This window comes from Chroicocephalus ridibundus, chromosome 3, assembly GCF_963924245.1.
Source record: "Chroicocephalus ridibundus chromosome 3, bChrRid1.1, whole genome shotgun sequence".
Classification (NCBI taxonomy): domain Eukaryota; kingdom Metazoa; phylum Chordata; class Aves; order Charadriiformes; family Laridae; genus Chroicocephalus; species Chroicocephalus ridibundus.
In genome coordinates, this window is record NC_086286.1 from 95,171,394 (window position 1) to 95,192,438 (window position 21,045).

The following is a 21,045-nucleotide window of genomic DNA, read 5'->3' on the forward strand; positions in this document are numbered from 1 at the left end:
CACAATTTCAAAACGATAGCGCTATATATATGGTTTACAGTTGGACTCAATAATCTTAAATGTCTTTTCCAACATAAATGATCCTACGATTTGACTGCAACAAAACTTTTTCCCAAGCCCATTTGCTCAGTCAATTCAGAGGATGTTCAGAAACGAGACCAGCATCAGAGACTGCTGCCTAAGTCAGGCAAGGCACGCAGCAACAGCTTGAATTTAGTGTTTCTTGATGGCACATGACAAATCAACTGCCCGAAGCGTCTCTTAGTTGAGATGCAAGTTATATTACTGTCAGTTGCAGGACCAGGACAGATGAGAAACCCCTGGTCCACCAAGCCACCCACCCCCTGGCCCCCAGCATGTCACCACACTGGGGCTGGGGCTCCTGGGGCAGGTTCCAACATGGCCCCCACCTTCCTCAGCACCCTGGCCTAGGCAGGGAGTCTTGCTCCAGCTACCTTCACCAGCTCCCTAGCAAATCTCGCCCCACCTTACCTCTACCTGCCTGAATTGTGACCCCGTGAACTGCCAAGTCAATTGACCCAGTGAATTGTCAAGGCTCCACCAAAAGCTGACAACCAAGCTCTTCAGTTTCAACATAAGCTTTACTTACTTTAAAGGAGACAAAAAAAACGCCCAGGATACAGTCTTTACATTCAATCAGTCTCCTACGTAAGTTTAAATATTCATGTGGCACACGTTTTCATAACGCAATGTCTCCTACGGGCTGCCATCACGCTAAAACTTCAGACTGTGCGTTGTCACTGCAGAGCTACAAACACAAGTACTACAGTCATTGGAACACACTCCCCAGCTCAAACCCTCTTGTGCTGCCGTGGGTCCAGTGTGGTAACATTTCTTACTCATTTTAGAAGAGCAAAACACTGTCCTAGCCAAATTCTGTTGTAAAGCATCTTGGAAATCTGACATCTTCCAAATGAATGGAATTTTAAAAGCAATTCCCCTGTCTTTTCATTTGGGTCGGCAAAATCACAGGCTGTATTTTAGGTTCCCGAGCATTTACTTCAGGTTTGTGCATCCGTCATCTTTGTTCTAGTCAATGACATTGCCACAGGACACAAACCAGGACTATCTTGGATCCAGCCAGCATTGGTTTTATCTGTGAAAAGGTTCGTGAGCACAGATGATCTTGTCACGTTCTCTGGTAGGAGGGGTACACTTCTCTACAAAGGTGTTTTAAAAATGGTACTCTCCGGCTCCTCTTCAGAAAACTCTGCTCAAATCTGTCTTTGGGAAGTTGTTTTCTCCAAGTACATTTCCCCTGGTAAATACTTGCCAGTCTGAGGTAACGTTTTTAGCTTTTCTGTCTTCTGGTGATTGCTTTTCACAAATCTTAGCAAGTTAACGATAGCAGCTGGTGTAATTCCAGGGATGCGGCTGACGGCACCAATCTGCATGTGGAAACAGGAACAAGTTAACCAAGAACAAACCTACACACTGGAGCTAGTAAGAAATGAGATCAAAACCTCTGCATATTCCTTTCCCTGATTCTCCTCACCCCCCATGTCCCTTGGGAAGACACAGAAGGGTCTTCACTGCTACTCAACCTTGTTGTGGCCCAGTATCTTACCGTCTGGGGGCGGTTAGAGTCCAGTTTCTCCCGCACCTCTGCTGAGAGCGATGCATCAATGGCAAAGTAATCTAGGTCCTCTGGCAGTTGGAGGGCTTCATCACGACGCACTTCTTCTATTTCCTGCTGTTGATTCACTACACACCACTCGTAAGCAGCTGCGATGGAAGATCAGGGAAACAAGAAAACTAGATATAGATGTTCATGTGAAACAGGTCACTTGCACGAATTCTTGGAAGCAGAATGAGCAATTCCACTGGTCAAAACCTCCTAAGGAAGCTTCAAGCCTCACAGGCTAAAGAGCCTAATTCACATCACTACTTTGGAAGAAGTCATACTCTCTAATTTGTTACAGGAATTAACATCCACAGGTTGGCTTCTCCTCTCATCCCAGGAAAGGATGGTCTATTTGACAGAGCAGTAAGGAGGAAAAACCCGGAGCGAACATGAATAACTGATCTCACACCACGAAGTAAAACCCAGGTGCTTGCATAGGGCTGTGGCTTATGGTAAAAGATGCATGCTCCGATAACAGTGTTTCATTTCACTAAGCAGCAACCTAAAACAAACTGGGAGGAATGGATTGAATCTCCCCTTACGGAACAAAATCCACGCAGATCCCACTAAGAGATCATAACTCTTGTACTCTACCTTCTATTTTCAGTCTCTCTGCCAGTTCTCTCCACTGAGCAAGCTTTCCCAGGGGCTCTGGGACAGCCCTTGCCAGAACCTCCATGTTGGCTTCCGGATATTGAAGGATGTCAAAGGCACTGTGGAGGACAAGAGTAAGTTTTTACAGTAGGAAGGAGTCACTTGTATAAGGCAGATTTACAGCTGTTCCCAGCTCAAACTTGTTCTGGCTTATGCTGAGATCTTTACAACTGTAGAGCCAAGCTCACCTCCCTACTACCTCCTCTCAGTAGACAGAAAAGCAGTTCAGCTCTTGAAGAGGGACTCTTTATGAAAAAAGAACAGCCAGATAGAAGGGACGAGGTAAGGGCATCAAGGGAAACCTTTCACACAGGCCGAGTCAGTGAGGTTTTGGTCACTGATTTAAAACAACAGAAAAGATAAGGCGAGTTAAAGGATGGGTAAGGGAAGCAAGGGCCTTTGCGTACAAGAATAGCTAGCACCTGACACTAGCTTGAAATCAATCGCTGCTTTATCAAGCTTTCATCAAAGCAGCAACCCACTGCAAAACTGTCACCACTTGGTGACATTCTCAATAACAACAGCAAGAACTGACTGGGCCAGCAGAGTACCCCCTTGCTTTGGGAGCCTACGTCAGCTCCAGGAAATGCAGCATAGTAAACACACCAACGTCACACTTATTCTATAGGCAAAGATCAGACGTCTGTTCCCTGAGGGTGACAAAGCTGGAATCTTGGAGCTGACAGCTTCAGGAAGGATGGACAAATGCTGCAAAACCACCAGCCAGATGTGCTAAAGCAAGTGCAGGTCAGACCAGAAAGCTTCAGCTGTAACCTTTACCTGGCAGGCGACCTTCGGCTGCTACTGATGAGAACTTCTGGTATTAACTGGGACCATTTGGATATGCTGAACTGAAGGGATTTTAGTGTTGCAATTCCATCCTCTAAAGCAGCTCTCATCTTAACTGCTCGTTCGTATCGCTGCTGTGACACACACCCAGCCTCCTCAAAACCTGCAGAGACAGATGGGGCGTGTGATAAAGGTCTACCGCCAGGCAGGGCCGCTCACTGCAAAAGCCACCATAAGAAAATACCTCTATGGGTCAGCCTGGCATCGGCATTGTCAGGCCGGAGGGACATCCGGAACTCCACGCGGCTGGTGAACATCCGGTATGGCTCACTGGTGCCCAGAGTGGTAAGGTCATCGATCAGGACACCAATGTAGCCTTCGGTGCGACTGACAATGAAAGGGGGCTTGCCACGAACCCGTAGGCAAGCATTGATCCCAGCAATCACACCCTGGGCAGACAGAAAACAAAACAAAAAAAACATTTACCGGTCTCTTCATGGCTAAAATATCAGCACATCTGCCTCCAAAGATGCTGTAAAATGCAATAGTCTGTGCTAGGAACCTAGGCAATCTCTTTCTTGTGACACTGACTGTCTGAAGGGCTTCTTGGACCCTGGTGACACGACTAGAGGCAGTCCCCACATGTTTTCAATTATACCCATCACACAGTCTCCATGCTGAAACATTTGACAGTGCTTCCAATTACTTTTCTTACTGCAATCGCAGAAACAACAACTGTAGATACTAAAAGTAAAAACGTGTGGGCTTAAAACGTTAAGAACTTTTTTAAAAGTAAAAAAGTCTGGAATCGGGGTGTGCAACAAAAGTAAGAACATCTCATTAGCACAGGATGGGCCTGGCAAGACTGCGGATCAAAGAAAAATGCCAAGGCAAAATCCCTTCCTGAAGGCTGAGTATACACCACCAGATTCACCCACCTGCGCTGCAGCCTCTTCGTAGCCTGTAGTGCCGTTTACCTGGCCTGCAAAGAAGAGGCGCTGAACAAGACGAGACTCGAGAGAAGCAGTCAGTTGACGGGGATCTAAAAAATCATATTGCACCCCATAGCCTATAACAAAGAAAAACACAGATATTACGGGAGGGATTTTGAAGGTTCCTATTTATCAGCAAAGGCAATCAGCGGGGCAGAATTACTTAGGTTATCAACTTTTATTTACGATTTTAAAAGAACCAAGGAAAAATCCCTGCACCCACGAATTTTGTTTTGTATTTCCTTTAATTTGCTATGCTCTCAACAAAATGTTTTTTATTAACTGGTAACCAATCTGACAAACAGATTTAAAACTATTTGCACCCCCCCTCACCTGGCTGTAACATCTTAGCTTTTTCCAAGCCTGGGATGGATTTGATCACCTGCTCCTGGAGCTCAGGTGGCAGCGTCATCGACAGGCCTTGGGGGTAAATGACATTGGACTCCAAGCCTTCAGGCTCTAGCCACACCTGGTGCTGTCGGTTTGGGAAACGCAGAACCTTTGATTCCAGAGAGGGACAGTACCTGCAACAGTAAATAGCCATGAGCACCACCTGACATAGAGGAAAGGTAACTTTCCGGAAGCAAAGCAGGGGGGACCCACAGTTTCAGATGGATTGTCGGCTCATGCCATTAAGAGCCTTGCACAATGCCACATACGTACCGCGGGCCCCTTGTTGTCTCCTTTATATGGTTGTTCAGGTGGAGGTTATCATGGATAATTTGCTGGGCTTTCAGGGTGGTGCGAGTCAAGTAACATGACAGTTGATCTTCTGGCTGAAAGACACCAAAGCTCACTTTAAGTAAATCCAGTCACAGCACTGTACTCTTACTGAACAAGTCTGAGGATCTCCAAGGGCTTTTCCATGACAGCTGTCTCTCCAGAGGGACGGCTAGTGCTGTCGTACCCACTGTACAGGCAGAACACGAGCGATCAGACAGCTTGTGCAACATGCCCAAAAGCAGACCAAGAACAGAACTTGCGAGTCCAGAATTCAAGTTCTATTTGATACACCGTATTCCTAATTACAGGAGAGATATTCCTATTAAAGCAACGCATTGTATCACAGTGTTCAAATTAATCACAGTAACTCAAAGCTCTGACGTTAAGAGGAGTTAAGTGCTGACCCTGCAGCTAAAAGCCAATTAAAGAATTTGGTGAAGAAAAAAGAAAAAAAAAAATCTCTCAAAACCCCACGATTAACATTGAAAATTCAAGGTTTGGAAAAAAAAACCCATTTAAAATATTTCACTGATTTTTTTCTGAGAAAGAGTCAATAGAGTTCCATTCAAAATGGTAATAATGTTGCACCTCAACCCCTTAAAACCTTTCCTACACATGCCAAGGCATTCAAGTGATATTACTTTTGCCCCACTCAGACTATAACTGTTTACTGCAATTCCTATACGCTCTGGCGCAAATTAACTCCTGATACTTAATTCTGTGCTGTTTCACTACATTATGTAAGAATGCCATCTATTTTCCAAGATTTTCTTTCGAAAACTGAGATTCTTCTGCTTATAAGTTACTGTTAACATGCCACCTCTGAGCTCTGTGGATAACTCCATCCTTTTTCTTTCCTAGTCAGCACTATTAATGACCTCTAATTTCAACATTTTAATCTTATTCTAGAGCTGGGGTAACGAGCAGCATAAATTTCCAACAATACAGGCCTAATACTGGAAGTATTTTGTAAACCACCCATGTAACCAGCACGTGAAGAATACTACTAACAATATCGCATTTCGTGCAATTCTGACTCTGAAAGTAAAGAAAATTTGGTTCTCAAGCTGAGAAGCGAGAGGAAAAAGGTACTTGCTTTCAAAAGAGAATAAGCAGTTTCTCCCTCTGCATTGAGAGTCCTCAGAAACATAAGGGAGACAGGTTAAAAGAGAGCACGTGTCGTTTGTTGGTGGCCAGCCCAGCCTAAAGCACGATAAGTATGAACACAGCCCAGCTCCCTTTCCCAGCCACCAACTCCCTGGCTGATTTTGAGCATGACGTTCCCGGAACTGCTCCCCACCTGGCTCTACGTGCATTTGATATGTGCTATCCCACCTTGATCCACACCGCCTCGCTGAGGAAGCTGAACGGCACCGGAGGATTGTCAGCCGCACGTTCCTCCAGACCGCTGAAGTCAATCGTATCTTTGGCAAGTCGGGGCGGTGTCCCAGTCTTCAGCCTGCCCACAGCGAATCCCAGTTTCTCCAACGTATGAGCCAGCCCGATGGCTGGCTGGTCTCCGAGCCGCCCAGCCGGATGCGTCTCCAGTCCGATGAAGATCATACCCCTCAGAAACGTACCAGTGGTCAGGACAACACTCCCAGCATGTACCGTGGTCCCATCCCCTGAAAAAGCAAGTTTTCAGAGATGCATGTATTTTAGCATCAAAAAAGCCCTGGTATTCTGCTGCTTCTGTCTAAAACTGGACTAGCAACGTTCACTGAGGGTTTATCCATCTTTTATTGTTTAATGAAGTCAGCATTCCAATAATAAAAGCATTAATAGTAGTAACTACAATAAGCAGCATGTAGTTATTGTTGTATTTTTCTTATTCATAAGCACGTTACCTCTAACACAGAAAACCCAACTCCTGGGAAAAATTTCTATCCAGGCCTTTATTTTGGAAAGCTTGTTTACTAGAACAGCAAGGGGTAATAAAGCACGAGTCTGCTAGTAACAGGATACCACTGCCCCATAATGCTGTTGGCAGCATACGCCATTTACCAAATAAAACCTCAAAGTGCAGCACAGAATTCAGTATCCCTCGCCTGAAGAGAATTAAAGAAAATTAAACTTTGACAACCTCCCAATACCCTACCAATCCACATATGTTTTCCATTGTATTACACATATTAACCTAGTCTAGTTCACACTCGGCCTAAATCACTTCTGTAGGCTAATTCAACTTTCTCACTGATCGATCAGAAATGTTTATGCCACAGGCTGCTCTCAGTGTAGAGCAGCTGACGGTGCTTACGGAATTACTAGCACATACCCAGAACGACTCCCGTGACCTGGCATTTCCCGGGATGGTCTGGTTCTGGCTCTGCCAGGAGAAGATCCTCCACGGATGCCTCGCGAACTGTCAACAGCGGCGTGTTAAGGATTTCCCTCTGCCACGAAAGGAGTTACTGCAAAAATCTAGGAAATTATGGGACACGTGGGCAGTCCCAAACCCCGATGATTTCCAAGACATCCATCACCCTCTTTCCTTTCCATTCTTAGCAGGTCAGTTGGCAGATGCTCAGACATTCAGTCATGTTACCATCCCGATCTACCAAGCAGACCTTTTCATTCACAGGTAAGTTTAAGCTCAAAATAAACTATTTGCTCACGAAGCCTTTTATATAAAATGCTAGAAAATCTTTTTAAAATACACAGGGTTCCAACAACTTACACTGCATTAAAGTACCAAAACAGAAGGGTATCTTGGAAAAATATTGAAAAACCAAACCAGCACCATCATCTGTAGTTTATCCTAATACTTCAGATTTGGGTAATCCGTTCCTTTCCATTCATTCCAGCCCACAAACACAGACAAAAACCCCCAAACCCCCTGGAAACAAAGCCGCTGTTAGCGGGGTGCGGGCCCGCTCTCACCTGCATGTAGTGCCGGTAGCGGCGCCGGTCGATCTGTGCGCGGAGCCCCCACACCGCCGGGCCCTTGCAGCGGTTCAGCACCTTGTAGTGGAGGCCGGAGCGGTCGCAGACGCGCCCGCAGAGCCCGTCCAGGGCGTCCACCTCCCGCATCAGGTGCCCCTTCCCGATGCCGCCGAAGGAGGGGTTGCAGGACATCTCCCCTGGGGAGGGCACACACGGACACCCCTCACCGCCGCCGCCCCACAAACACCCCGACGCCTCCCCCCGCCTCAGCGCCGCACCGGCGAGACCGCGGGAACGGGCCCGGCTCCCCGCGGCACCTTCCTTCCCGCCCCGCCATCGCGACCCCGGCCCGGCTCCCCCCCGGGGCGGTACCGATGGTGTCGATCCGGTGGGTGAGCAGCAGCGTGCGGGCTCCGCCGCGAGCGGCCGCCGCCGCCGCCTCCGTCCCCGCATGGCCCCCACCGATCACCACCACCTCGTACCGCGGTGCCGCCGCCCCCGCGGCCTCGCTGCCCGCCCGGCAGTGCCCGGGGCGCGGCGGCGCCGGGGGTAGCGCCAGCCGGCGCCAGGCGCTGCGCAGCAACATGGCGGCGCCGGGCAGCGGTCTGCGAGCGGAAAGAGAAGAGAGGGGTGGGTAGGACTCCGCGCCCCGGACCGCCCGGGGGCGGAGCCGTCCGCTGCGGAGGCGCGGCCGCCGGTGAGGAGCAGCCCCACCGGGCGGTGCCTGCCGCCTCGGTGCTGGCGTGCCCTCGCCCCGCCGGTAGGTGGGGCCGGTCCGGCGGCGGGAAAACGCTGTCAGGGGGTTGAAGGGAGGTAGGCGGCCGCGCCCCGGGATGGCCCGGCCCAGCCACCGTCGTCGGAGGTTTCCCGCTCCCGCGCAGCGCCGAGGAGCGCGGGTGTGTCGCCCGCCCTCCCGTCCGTCGGGGGTTTCGTTTCCTTGGCGGAGGCGCCGCTGCGTGAAAGAGGAACTCGCTTGAAGCGAGAGGCGGGAACCCCCCAGCCGCGCGACCGCGCTCGCCCGCCCGCGGGCGCGGAGAGGGAGCGGAGGCCATGGACGGCGCCGGCGGCAGAGGGGAGCGGGGCAGGCGGGGGTCGTCCCGGCGGGGCCGGGGCGCGGCCAGGGGCGCAGCCCGCAGCTCCTCGGAGACCCGCGCCCCGGGCGGCGCCGCCGCCGGCCTCCGGGAGCCGCCGAAGGGCGACGGATCCAGCGCCCGGCGCGCCCGCCCGGCGCGGCGAGTCTCCGCCGTCAGGAGCCCGCCGGCGGGGCCGGCAGCGGGCGGCGGAGAGGCCCCCCCGGCTCCTCGGAGCGGGTCACCGGCCGGCAGAGCCCCCGCGGCGCGGAGGAGAGCGGCGGTGCCCGACGGGGCGGGAGGCGTCCCCGCCGGCTCCCTGCGGCTGCGGGAGGTGCTGTCGCGACTCAGCCTGGGCCGGCAGGAGGTGTCGGAGGCGGCGACGCTGGTGAACCAGGTGGTGACACACCTGATCCAGGCCATCCGCAGCAGGGAGGGCAGCTTCAGCTCCATCGAGCGGCTGGGAGCCGGCAGCTACTACGAGCACGTCAAGGTGGGTTGCGGGGCTGCCGCCCGCCCTGGTGTCCGGCGGGCAGCCCCGGGGCCCGGCCGCGCTGCGGCGGGGGGGAAGGGACGGTGTCGGTGTCGACAGGCGGGGCCCCGCGGCCCGGCACAGGCCGTCTCCCGCTGATGGCGAGCGGCCGAAAGCCGGCCCTTCCCGACAAATAGACTTTAAGGATTACTACGTTGGCAATACCTTTTTTTTCCTGGTTCTAGCTCAATCTGAAACAAAATCAAACATGGCGACACTTTATTTTTTTTTTTTTTTAACCAGCTTCGGGCATAGCAATGCTTTTTTTTTTTTTTTTTCTTTTCGTCCTCACAGCTGATTCCTGTGTGCAAAAGTCTGGAGAAAAGGAGGCTGAGGGGAGACCTTATCGCTCCCTGCAAACTACCTGAATGGAGGTTGTAGAGGTGGGGGTCGGTCTCTTCTCCCAAGTAACAGGCAATAGGACAAGAGGAAACGGCCTCAAGTTGTGCCAGGGGAGGTTTAGGATGGATATTAGGAAGAATTTCTTCACCAGAAGGGTTATCAAGCATTGGAACAGGCTGCCCAGGGAAGTGGTGGAGTCACCATCCCTGGAGGTATTTACAAACCAGGTAGACATGGTGCTTGGGGACACGGTTTAGTGGTGGTTTTGGCAGTGTTAGGTTAATGGCTGGACTCGATGATCTTAAAGGTCCCTTCCAACCGAGACAATTCTATGATTCTAAAAGGATGACTAAGATCAGCATTTAAGCATTACTCGGAACAGCTCAGTAATCTTAAAACTCTCTTAAAAATTAGTAAGTTGGAAAGCTGGGAATTGAACTGCTACCAGTAAATTGCTCTTCTCCCCTCTAATGCGCAGCAATCTTGTAATACAAAGCCACAGAAATAAGCTCGTATTTCACTCCAGACGTGAGAAGTGCACCAAGGCAGTTGTAGATAAAACCGCAACCGGTATAAAAGCCTAAAGAGAATAAAACCGAAATTGCACACTGACTGTTGTATTCTCGTGTTTTGCAGGTATTTGAACCAAATGAGTTCGACATCATGCTTGTAATGCCTGTTGCAAGACTTCAGCTGGATGAATGTGATGATACTGGAGCCTATTATTATCTATCATTCAAAAGAAATCCAAAAGAAAAGTATTTATTGAAGTTTTTAGATGAAGATGGAAAATTATCAGCCTTTAAAATGCTTCAAGCACTAAGAGAAATTATTAAACAGGAAGTAAAAAACATTAAAGGTAAGTACCGAGTGGACAAGCTAGACGTGCTAAAAATCCAATTACGTTACGCATATGCATTGCCCTGTGGTTAATAAAATGTGATTTTTTTCCACCCAGATCAACTTGTCTCTTCATGGCAATGTAGCTATAACTGTAACCTCTCCTGACTCCGGTATCTCATGTTTGCTCTTGTGCTGAGTCACCACAAGTACATCAGAGCTAACGATACTATGCAATTAACTCATTGCTCCACTGCGCAATCCTTTCCATATGAAAATAATGAATATTAAGGGTTCTGTCGCATGCTTGGTACTTCCTACAAGACCTATATATTTTGAATCTATCCGCCACATACAAAGAGCCGTTTACTGACCTGGTAGCAAAAGGAAGAGCTTTCATACATTACTTAATATTTTATACCAGTCTATATAGAAAACATTTCCCCTTTTAGGGTGCTCTCTTTTCTCCAAAGCCATCAGAAACGTTGTGGCCAAATCTCTTCAGTCTTGGTGTTTTTGACAGTGAAGCAGTTCCTTGGAAAACATTAATGTATTTCTGATTCTGTAGACATAGTAAATCAAGCAAATGCTGGCAGTTCAAGAAGAGTGTTCCTTATTTCATAAAACTCCTCAACAGGCCTTCTTAATTTTTTATTTAAAAACCCATATCCTGTAGGATAAAGAGCCAGTAACTGAACCCAGGTATTTCTTTTGATTGGTTATAAATTCCTTTTAAGTCAAAACCTTAACATTCTTAAAAAAAAGTTTCTTCTAATACATATACATATATACGTATATAAAAATCAATTTCTTCTTTGTTACTAGATGTGGAAGTTACTGTGAAAAGGAGAAAGGCTGGAAGCCCTGCAATAACCCTTCAGATCAAAAATCCTCCAGCAGAAATATCTGTGGACATCATCTTGACTTTGGAAGTTCAGCAGAGCTGGCCGCCCAGCACACAGGATGGCCTCAAAATTGAACAGTGGCTGGGAAGAAAAGTCAGGACCGAGTTCAGAAACAGATCAGTTTATTTAGTAGCGAAACAAAACAAAAAAGAAAAGGTTCCAAGAGGTACCTCAAATACAGATGATAAATCTAAGCTATGAAATATCTTCTCTACAGTTCGATCACTAACAAGCACTATAAAAATGGTACCCAGATTCCATTCACTATTCTGCCTTCGAGGGACAGATCTTTCTCTTCTCCTGGATATATCCAGATCAAAGACAATTGAAATCCTGCTTTAAAACATTAGATTTGTGGCACTGCTTGTCCTCTACTGAAATCTGAAGACAAAGCTGCTCTGCCAGGCTGTACACGAACCACTTTTAAGAACATTATATTAAATCTCCTAAGTTAGACATACGGGCGAGAACCTTTCCTCTGCTAGTGCTGTACTCAACAGCAACATCCCCTCCTTTGCTTTGTAAGGAAAAAAAAATTAAGAGGAGATTTCTAAAAAGGCAGGGAACATGCCTGTAAGTAGGAACTGCCTACACAAGTTATATACTTCTGCAGGAAGTAAGCGGTGTACTTTTCTAGCAAGATACATTGTTTCTCATTGAAAGCTGGTACAGCTACATCTCTCTTTAATTTTCCTCCAGAGCACTGCCACACCAAGCCTGCCTTAGCTTGCAGAAACATCCCAACTTGCCATTGATTTATGAGAACTGCTGATTTCAGCAAAAAGAGTTATAAAGTGTATTTTTTTTCCTAGTTACTGACACCGGTACTTACTGCTGTGTAACAATTTAACAATCTTGTATCCAACTTTAGGAAACACCTGGCGCCTTTCTTTCTCGCATATTGAGAAGGACATGCTGAACAACCACGGCAGCTCTAAGACGTGTTGTGAATCTGATGGACCAAAGTGCTGTAGGTTGGTATTTAACATGAATATTCTACTTGAAGCCTGTGTGAGCCAGGCTAGCACTGTCTAGCTCTGTTTCGGTTTAACATTTAAGAATTTGATCTAAGACTAATTACTCCTTATAGGGAGCAATAAGGCTTTTAGGCATTGTTGTTCTACAGCAGTACGAGATCGCATGTACTTGCTGAACATCTGACTTGTATTTATTGTTTACCTTTCCCAAACTCAGTCCTGTTTAGAAGAACCTGCTTAAAAGACTCAGCTTCCTGAGCTCTGGGAGCAAAATTACACTTCATGCCAAGGCAATTTCTAAAATGATGGTGAAAAAAGAATTGCTGAATGGGATCAGGGTGAATAAATGCGATTTTTCACTCTGATAAAAACTGGTTTCCACGTTTCTTCTAGGAACAAGACCCACATGAGGCACAGAACCTCCTTAATGGCAAACCAACTTCTTCATTTACTTAATTACATCTTGTACTGAATCAAGAAAGTCAGAAGAGAACTCATGCATAATTCCATGTCTTTGCTTTATGAATGTTATCAAACATGCTGTGCCCTTACCTAGCAGTGTATTAAACTATATGTACCTCTCTTCCCCTTGTGGCATGCCACAGGAAGGTAGTGGCATTTCCTTCATGTAAATCTGAGACAAAAAGGGCAGCTTTAATCTTAAGCAGTGCTTCAAGTTCATGTTACACCAGTAGCATCTGCAGCTGGGAGACTGGGCTGTGTAAGCAGGCTGCTGCTGCCCAGCACTTTGCATCTCTGTGCTGCTAGTGCCCCCGCAAAAACTATTGTTTAAAGTAGAAATTCTTCATTACCAGAATCTGACTTCATACACAATAGTTCAAGGATTATCCAGCCTCTTGCTGCACTTATTTTCAAATTTTATTCAAAACATTATTGAAAAAAGAACATTTTTATTGCTTTTGTGTATTTAAATATCTAAAATACATATTTAGAACTATGTACAAGGTACCTAATAAATTCTTATTTATTTAACAGGAAAGGTTGCCTTAAGCTTCTGAAGTATCTTCTGGAGCAGCTTAAAATGCAATATACAAAACAGTTGGACAAATTCTGTTCGTACCATGTCAAAACGGCTTTTTTCCACTCGTGTGTCATGTGGCCAAAAGACACAGACTGGCAGTTGGGAGACCTGGAGCATTGCTTTCAGAAATATCTGGGGTATTTTCTGGATTGTCTGCAAAAGTCTCAGCTGCCACACTTTTTTATTCCCCAATACAACTTGCTCAGCCCGGAAGATAAAGCGAGCAATTATTTTCTCTCAAAACTATTAAACTATGAATTGAACAACAGATTCCCAATATTTCAGGAGAGGCATTAAAAACATTGTTTACAATAATTATCTAATAGTCTAGGTTTGCATACTTAAAACCAGGAGTTCTATACATTAAGTTACTCTTCAGTAGTCTGATGCTACAAGAAAACAAAACAAAAATCAAGAACATTAAGAAAATCGCATACTTCAGTCACACTGCATAGCCATAACCCTTAAAAGAAATAGGATGCTTTAATTAATATTTATCTTCCCTATCCAAACATAGATGTCACCTGCAAAATATCTTCAAGGTATATTAAAAACGTGCAGAAGAATTTGCAATAATTAATTTCTCGCTTGTAATTTCTGAAATTCCAAATACAAAGGCATCAGTGTCTTGCATAAAGCGAAAAATGGTAATTTTATTTAAAATTAAGATCCACACTTGCTTTCAAAAGAAAAAAAAGTCACTGGAGTTACTTGGACATAAATGAGAACAGCTTCTCCAGAGCAACTGGGTGGATGAAGACCTTTTGCAGAGGACAATCACCAGCAACTGTGAGCAGAGAGACAAGATGGTATCAAAACAATGTGAAGATCCTGAATTGACTTATCTTTTCTGAGTCTTCAGAATCGCCTTGGAAATTAGTCTTTTCACCAGGCTTTGGATGGGAAGCAATCGTTAGATAATGTGCTGCAACAGAGTAAAATTTATTGTGCCAATGAGGATTTGCGTGATGCATCTTGTAGAAAGAAATGTATCTTCAACCCGTGTCAAGGAGGAAGGTGAAAGGTTATCAAAACCATTATGAATCTGACATTCTTGGAATCAGAATTCAGCTCTTCAGCTGGTTATGTGTGTTAGGAAATATTGCAATTATTCTTTTTTCCTATTACTAAAATTGTGCAGGCAATAAATACACAGCATTTGGGAATTGCTGTGCTCCAAGTAAATGTATCTTTTGCTTTTTCTTAAAGAAGCCATGGGAGGTCCATATTTTTAGCCTACTTTTTGAAGGCAAAATAACCTACTGGCTTAAATAATGCCCAGATTTCACCTCGCTTATGAGCAAATACAAAAGAGGGAAGGCCAGAAGAACATTTAGAGAGTAATTTTACTGAAATATTCTCACCTCACTAAATTCAGTTTATTAGTTTTTCAGACCGAGTGTCAAATGCAGGAATAGCTCCTTCCCATAGAACTTCCAAAGAGTGAAAACATACCCCATTATCATTGGCAGTCTGTGTGACAGAATCTGGCATACAAATGTAAAATTTGCATCAGCTATATCTGACAGAAATAAAAACTTACCTTCAAATGTATTTTTTCTTCATGACTTTATTAACATTGCTCTAGTGAACTCTGTTTTTCTTCCTTAAGCTAGAAAATTACATCCATGAGAACAAGAGAAACAGCTGTGTGGTTTTTGTTTTTTTTTTTTCCAGTTAGCCACGAACACATACTTCTTGTGATGCACTCCTCCGTTAGGAGGAAATGCAGACTTCTCTCAAAAAAAGCTTAAGACACAAGTCTTAACAAAAATTACTTTCAATGTTAAGTTTTAAAACAAACAAAAAATACTTGCTTCAGCAAACATCCGTTACTGCAAACAGAGCAGTTTTCAAATAACTAAGTTATCCTTGGAAATACTTCTGCGTGCCACTGGCAGATGTGGCATATCAATGCCAAAATACAGTATTTTGAAGCCACATCAACAAACGCTGCTTACATTTACTAATCCAGTTCTCTGAAAATAAAAAGAAAAATTCTCTTTTACATTCTTATATATTAATACTGCACTCAATAATAAAAAAAAAAACACCAAAGAAACCCACAATATTTTTTAACCAGTAGATAATGACTTTAGGAGTTATGCACATCACACAACAAAAAAAATAACAAAATTAATTTTTCTTAAGTGAAAATAGCATCCAAGCACAAAACTAGATTTATTTCTATATAAAGTTAATCCTGTTTTCTTCTCTAAGCCACTTTAAAAGAATATATTTTATTTAAACGGAACAGGTACACAAAACAAGCAACCGAGAAAAGAAACTTCAAAATTCAAGACGCTAGCACCAACTATAATCACTCACTTTGTTTCAGTAACTTCAACAGTTATTTTGAGGGCTTTGTCTGAGGTCTTCGTATATCCTTTTCAACTTCTTTTCTGATTTGAAATTGTTTGTATCTTTCTGCCATTGCAATAAGCTCATTAGGAACTACCTGATAAGAAAGCAGCATAAAACAAGGTCAGTTTTAAATAAATATAAACTTTTAGACCCTGCTTTACAAAAATGCTACCGATTTGTGTGTTCCCAAACTCTGTTTTGTTTTTTATCTGGCTCCTGTCCCTTTGCAGATTGTCTCTTCTGCAGAGATGCACAGAGAAATCCTTTTACATAAAATTATACTGAAATATACTGAAAGATAATCAGCACAGTGTCCCTGGATTTTCAATTACGTATGTATGCTAGTATCACCATATATGATGGCAACATATAACCAGCTAATTAAAACTTTTGATATTTCGGCTAGGTATTTCAGATAGAAACGTATACTTTGGTGATAACAAACAGCCGGAAAAAAACATCTCCAATGCCACTAAAAGGTGATACCATACTATATATATTTAAATTTTATGCCATTATGATTGATATTAAATTCTTTTTGGAAGTCTTAAGAGCCTCTGAAGAGGAACTTCGGTACTTAAAGTGTTGCTGTAGGAAGGGTTCTCACGTGGATAAAGCTAAAAGACAAGAAAAGAAGGGCAGGAGAAAGTCAGTTCTCACACCGCTGGGAGGTCACAAGAGCATGTTATCAAGATGCACAGTGCTTTCTGGCATGTTTGTAATTATGTGGAAAAGGAGGTGAACAGTATCATTATCACACTTCGTTACCTCAGAGTTACTCACATTCATAAGGACTGAGGCCAGATGCAAAGAATTACAGACAGTTTTTATTAGGTAGAGTGACACCAATCACCAAATGAAAGAAAAATAACCATATACCATTCCTATAGATCACAGAACAAAGGCAGTGTCCAACAAGTCGTCTTAAACCAGATCAGGCATAATGCAGACTTTAATGCTATGTTTACTCCAAAAAGCAGTACGTGCGATAGTACTGTCAGAAGAGGTTTTAGATCACTAATCTATCAAAACCAGCCTGCTTCAACAAATCTGCTGCAGCACGTAGCCATGCAGCACGTGGAAGATACCCAGCTCAGCGCCAGCTTCCTGATCACAGCGAAGAGCAAGCTTTTGCAGTGTGTGAGAGCACGATACTAACGGTACGGTAGTCCAAATGAGAAAGCAGAAAAGCATAAAGATACCATAATTTATACGTAATGTTCTTCTTGGTATTACAGAGACCAGTGTTTTTCCACCTGATTCCCTAATAAATCTGTCCATGTTTCTTAATAAGCTTTTCATATAAAGATCCCTGCAGCATGATCTTTCTTTTTTACCTGTTTTTCTTTAGGGAGATCATCTTTACATTCAAAAATCATGGAAAATACCTGGCTAACAAATGCACCTTACTTGTTTTGAAGTATTCTGAACCTTCAGACCATGTTTTCAGTTGCTCTCCTTCCCTTTTACACAATGCTTTAAGATTGAAGTAATGATATTTTCATTGTCATGAAGAAAAAAAACCCCTGCCTGTATGGATACTTCCCCTCTATCAGCTGTAACTAAAACTTTGAGAACGTTGTGACTAACAGTTACGCTTGAAAGTAAGGATTCAGAGATGCTCTTTTCTTCTCTGGACTCAGAGACCTACTCCCAGTTGAACTATTACACATTTAAAAAGTTTGGGAACTTCACCATCTGCAGCAGGAGACAAGGCATGGATAGCAGCGGCTGACTGACAATACAGAACAAGGTACTTCTAAGTTCTATTTAAGTGGCTTCAAAGTATCATTATTGGTTTCATCTCATATTTTCTGAAGAACAAACCCCAACCCAAACAAAAAAACCCAAACCCTGCAACTTAAAGAAATTATGAGGGGAAAACTTTTTTTTTTTTTAATTTTTTTCTCCCACTAAAGCATCTTAACCAGTTTGCTATAAGTGGCATAACACCTTTCGAACAGGAGTTGTAAAACAGAAGATTTAGGTTAAGTCCTAACTCGGGGTTTAAAGTTTGAGTAAGTGTCCACAATAACAACTACAGGTCCTGGGTAAAAGCAATTTAGTTTGTACTCATCAAATTCCCATCCCCCCAAATGAAAAAAATTAAAGATTTTCAACTCTAGTCAGGGCATGAACTAGGGATTTACTGTAAGTCAGGCAAAAAACTGTTTCTTGTTACGGCAAGAAACAGCAACATAGTTGTCTCTGTCTTCTCAGATATATTACAAGAAAAAAAGTTTATTTAAAATGAAGAAACAAATCAAATTCCAGTCCTATTTCCCATAATATTTAGAAACATCTGTAAGAAAAATAGCTTGGAAAAGTACATGCAGGTATCACAAGTGTCAGATACAATAAACTGATAGTTAAGCTTCTTCTGATATAATTAGTATTTAAGCTGTTAAACAAGAACATTGGAACATATGTCCAGAAGTCAAATACAAATGGAATAAACCACTATGACATAAAATAGATCCTATTATTCCTCTGCAGACCTCTATGCGTGCATATGTTAGTTACTTTTTCTTTGGACATGGAAGCCTTTGATTAAAGTTCCCAGTTCTTTTCTCAGACTCATCCGTAAGGTAAAATACAGCTAAAGATAACTAGGACAAGGGAAAACTTGATTACCCATTTTTTTGCCCGATACGCTACAAACACTCACCAAGAAAGGTCTAATTAGGCTTAGACCTTAATTAACTGTTTCAGGTGGTAGCCCACAACCAATATAAATCTTACCCAGTAAGATGTATTCTTACTTGGTTTGCTCTTTCCAGAATTTCAATCAGCTCAGATGCAACCCTCCAATCATTCTTAGTGACAAGCGTTACCGCCTCCCCAGTACGTCTAAACAAGGAATGAAATAACTGTTGATCTTCAAAACAGCTGCTGCCAGGCTTTTCCTCCTGACCTATACAGTAATAAATTGTACTACAGGCACTATTATTGAACTGGTAGATAAAACTGGCTTGAATATTTACTGTGCACGTGACAGAATGCAACTTTTCATAAAGGTCAGAATATGGCAATTCATCTAAAATGGAGCAAAGGTATAACTAATTTAGACTTTTAGACAATAAACCTAGCATAAAGACAACGTATTTAAGTATAAAGAGACATACATTAATATCATGATTAAAATAAACACATACACAAGAAAAAAAAATAATAAAAAAAGAAATCACACTTCTGCCAGCCTCGGAAAGCAGCATTCAAAAGTCCTAACACCAAATTACATCACCGTGACAGGCTGAAAACTTTGAATTTATACATGTTTTTTTCCCAACAGGCTGTCTAGGAAACTAAATGACTCAGCAGCTCATGAAGAGGCAAACAAGGAAGTGATATTTCAGAATATCTACACAGAAGTTGTTTTGAACTGTAATTCTTCCCCACATTTAAACCAGCTTTCAAACATCCCTCATTCCTATCCACTACAACGCAATAACAGAAGAGTTGAAATTAGTTCACTGTTAAATTTAAGGCAAACAAATTTCACAAACATAAAGCAGTGTGTTATTATCTAAAATATACTTTGACAGACTCTGGAGTCTTCACTCCCCCACTCCGCATCACCTGTAGCTCCAGTGGTTGACAAGAGAAACACCTATGCAGTGCATAAAATATTGACAATATATTACTATTTTCTGGTAAACACTTACCCTGCTCTTCCAGTACGACCTACTCTATGAACATATTCTTCAATGTTGCGAGGGAAGTCAAAATTAAAAACATGAGTAATATCATGCACATCAAGGCCACGGGACGCTAAGTCAGTAGCTACCAGTATTCTGACTTTGCCTAAAATAAGTACAATAAAAAGAGAATGGGAATTTATGGAATAAACAGAAAATATACTCCAGTCAATTGGTTTTCTAGTGTATAAAGCACTTAACACATAAAGGAAAAATATGCTTGTGGCATGTCACACCGAGTTAGCTTCAAATACAAGGTGGTAAGCAAGCACTCAAAATGCCATTTTACTATTATTTGCATCTCAGAAGTAGAACAGCAGGGTGCAGGAGAACCAAGAAACACACCTAGCTGCTATAATGAGTCTGTGAAAAGAACAGAAACTTCAACAACTGTATTCTCAGCTGGCATCCTTATCATAGGACTACTCTGTTTTATTAGCATGTGACCACATAACCCCGAAGTGTAACCCTACTGGCATAATCATGAGCAGAACTTTTTCACCGAAAGCACCATCATTTCACACTGAAGTTTACTGTTCCACAGACTAACAGAATACTGACTTTTCTGCAGAGATTTAAAAAATAAAGTAAGCCTTAAATTATTTAACGCTTAGACATTCCAAATTTTATTGAAGAGCAACCTCTCTTTGTTTGCTGGGGGTTTTTTTGTTTGTCAAATTAAAAAAAAATAAACATAATTCAGAGCTCCTTAACATTTTTATTTCTATGGTATTGAAGAGACATGGCAGTTACAAATAGGCAGAGTTTTGCACATGACAAGCTTTAAATACCTGGGCTAAAGAAACCAGTACTTAGGTACAAACATACCGGTCTTGAAATCATCTAAAGCCTGTTCCCGATCACACTGTTCCCTGTTACCATGAAGCGACTGTACTGGAATTCCTAGGAGACCAAAGTCGCTTGCTAAGTCATCAGCTCTAGGACGAAATAAAACAATGGTTCTTAAAAAGAAAAAAAAAAAAGGGGGGGGAGGAGGAAAGAAGCGCAGCATGTAGATTTAGATCCAAAAGATAATAAAGTGACAACAAAAGCTGTGCCTAAGGACAAAACCCTACCTAGGTCAGTTGGTATTTATTATAAAACAGTATGATCACCAAGACTATTCCACACATAAATTAATAAAAATAAGTGATTTTTGTGTTGTTCACTCAGGTATGGTACCATGACCAACCCCAACCCCATGCACCAACCAGGTCCTGTATGCACCAGCTGCGTATGAACGTAAACAGTACATCACATTAATGTATCCCTAAGAATCTTAATGTCTACTTTAGCTATGTGAAATTGAGATTTACCACCACCACTAGTGATATTAAAAAAGGATACAAACTACCAGTTGGTTTCGGAGGAATGAATGAATAAATAAATAAATAAAATACTACTACCAGCACACTGCTGACAAGAGCTGTTACACTTGGTAATTATGATGTGAACTGAGAAACTATTCAGTATTTCTGTTAGAAAAAAAAATGAACAGATGTAGTACTGGGAAGTGATTACATACGTAAGTTTTTTCCCCACAAAAATGATGACCTTATCTTTTGGCTTCATAGAATCAATGAAGGATT

General features: G+C 43.3%; 3 protein-coding genes across 4 annotated transcripts in view; 1 reads left to right on the top strand and 2 right to left on the bottom strand.

Moving 5' to 3' along the window:
• Positions 1–583: 583 nt before the first annotated feature.
• MTO1 (mitochondrial tRNA translation optimization 1) lies at positions 584–8,314 on the bottom strand. Its single transcript, XM_063330162.1, has 12 exons — positions 8,059–8,314; positions 7,684–7,883; positions 7,079–7,196; positions 6,139–6,428; positions 4,744–4,856; positions 4,414–4,604; positions 4,027–4,157; positions 3,333–3,537; positions 3,080–3,251; positions 2,240–2,358; positions 1,589–1,746; positions 584–1,409 (listed from the first exon to the last, which is right to left on the bottom strand). Exons 1-12 carry the CDS (start codon positions 8,270–8,272, stop codon positions 1,236–1,238), a joined length of 2,085 nt encoding a protein of 694 aa, XP_063186232.1. The 5' UTR covers positions 8,273–8,314; the 3' UTR covers positions 584–1,235.
• A 235-nt stretch (positions 8,315–8,549) lies between these two features.
• On the top strand, positions 8,550–14,962 carry CGAS (cyclic GMP-AMP synthase). 2 transcript variants are annotated; one of them, XM_063330163.1, is made up of 5 exons: positions 8,550–9,249; positions 10,267–10,489; positions 11,296–11,541; positions 12,247–12,349; positions 13,349–14,962. In XM_063330163.1, exons 1-5 carry the CDS (start codon positions 8,737–8,739, stop codon positions 13,689–13,691), a joined length of 1,428 nt encoding a protein of 475 aa, XP_063186233.1. In that variant the 5' UTR covers positions 8,550–8,736; the 3' UTR covers positions 13,692–14,962. The 2 variants fall into 2 exon arrangements, with proteins under 2 accessions (XP_063186233.1, XP_063186234.1); XM_063330164.1 differs by lacking the exon at positions 13,349–14,962 and adding an exon at positions 12,746–13,169.
• A 361-nt stretch (positions 14,963–15,323) lies between these two features.
• Positions 15,324–21,045, bottom strand: part of DDX43 (DEAD-box helicase 43) — a 19,283-nt gene continuing 13,561 nt past the window's right edge. Inside the window, 6 exon segments of the mRNA XM_063331122.1 lie at positions 15,324–15,373; positions 15,723–15,852; positions 18,521–18,608; positions 19,424–19,562; positions 20,285–20,394; positions 20,982–21,044. Of these exon segments, the coding sequence (XP_063187192.1) occupies positions 15,745–15,852; positions 18,521–18,608; positions 19,424–19,562; positions 20,285–20,394; positions 20,982–21,044 (508 nt within the window). The 3' untranslated portion in view covers positions 15,324–15,373; positions 15,723–15,744.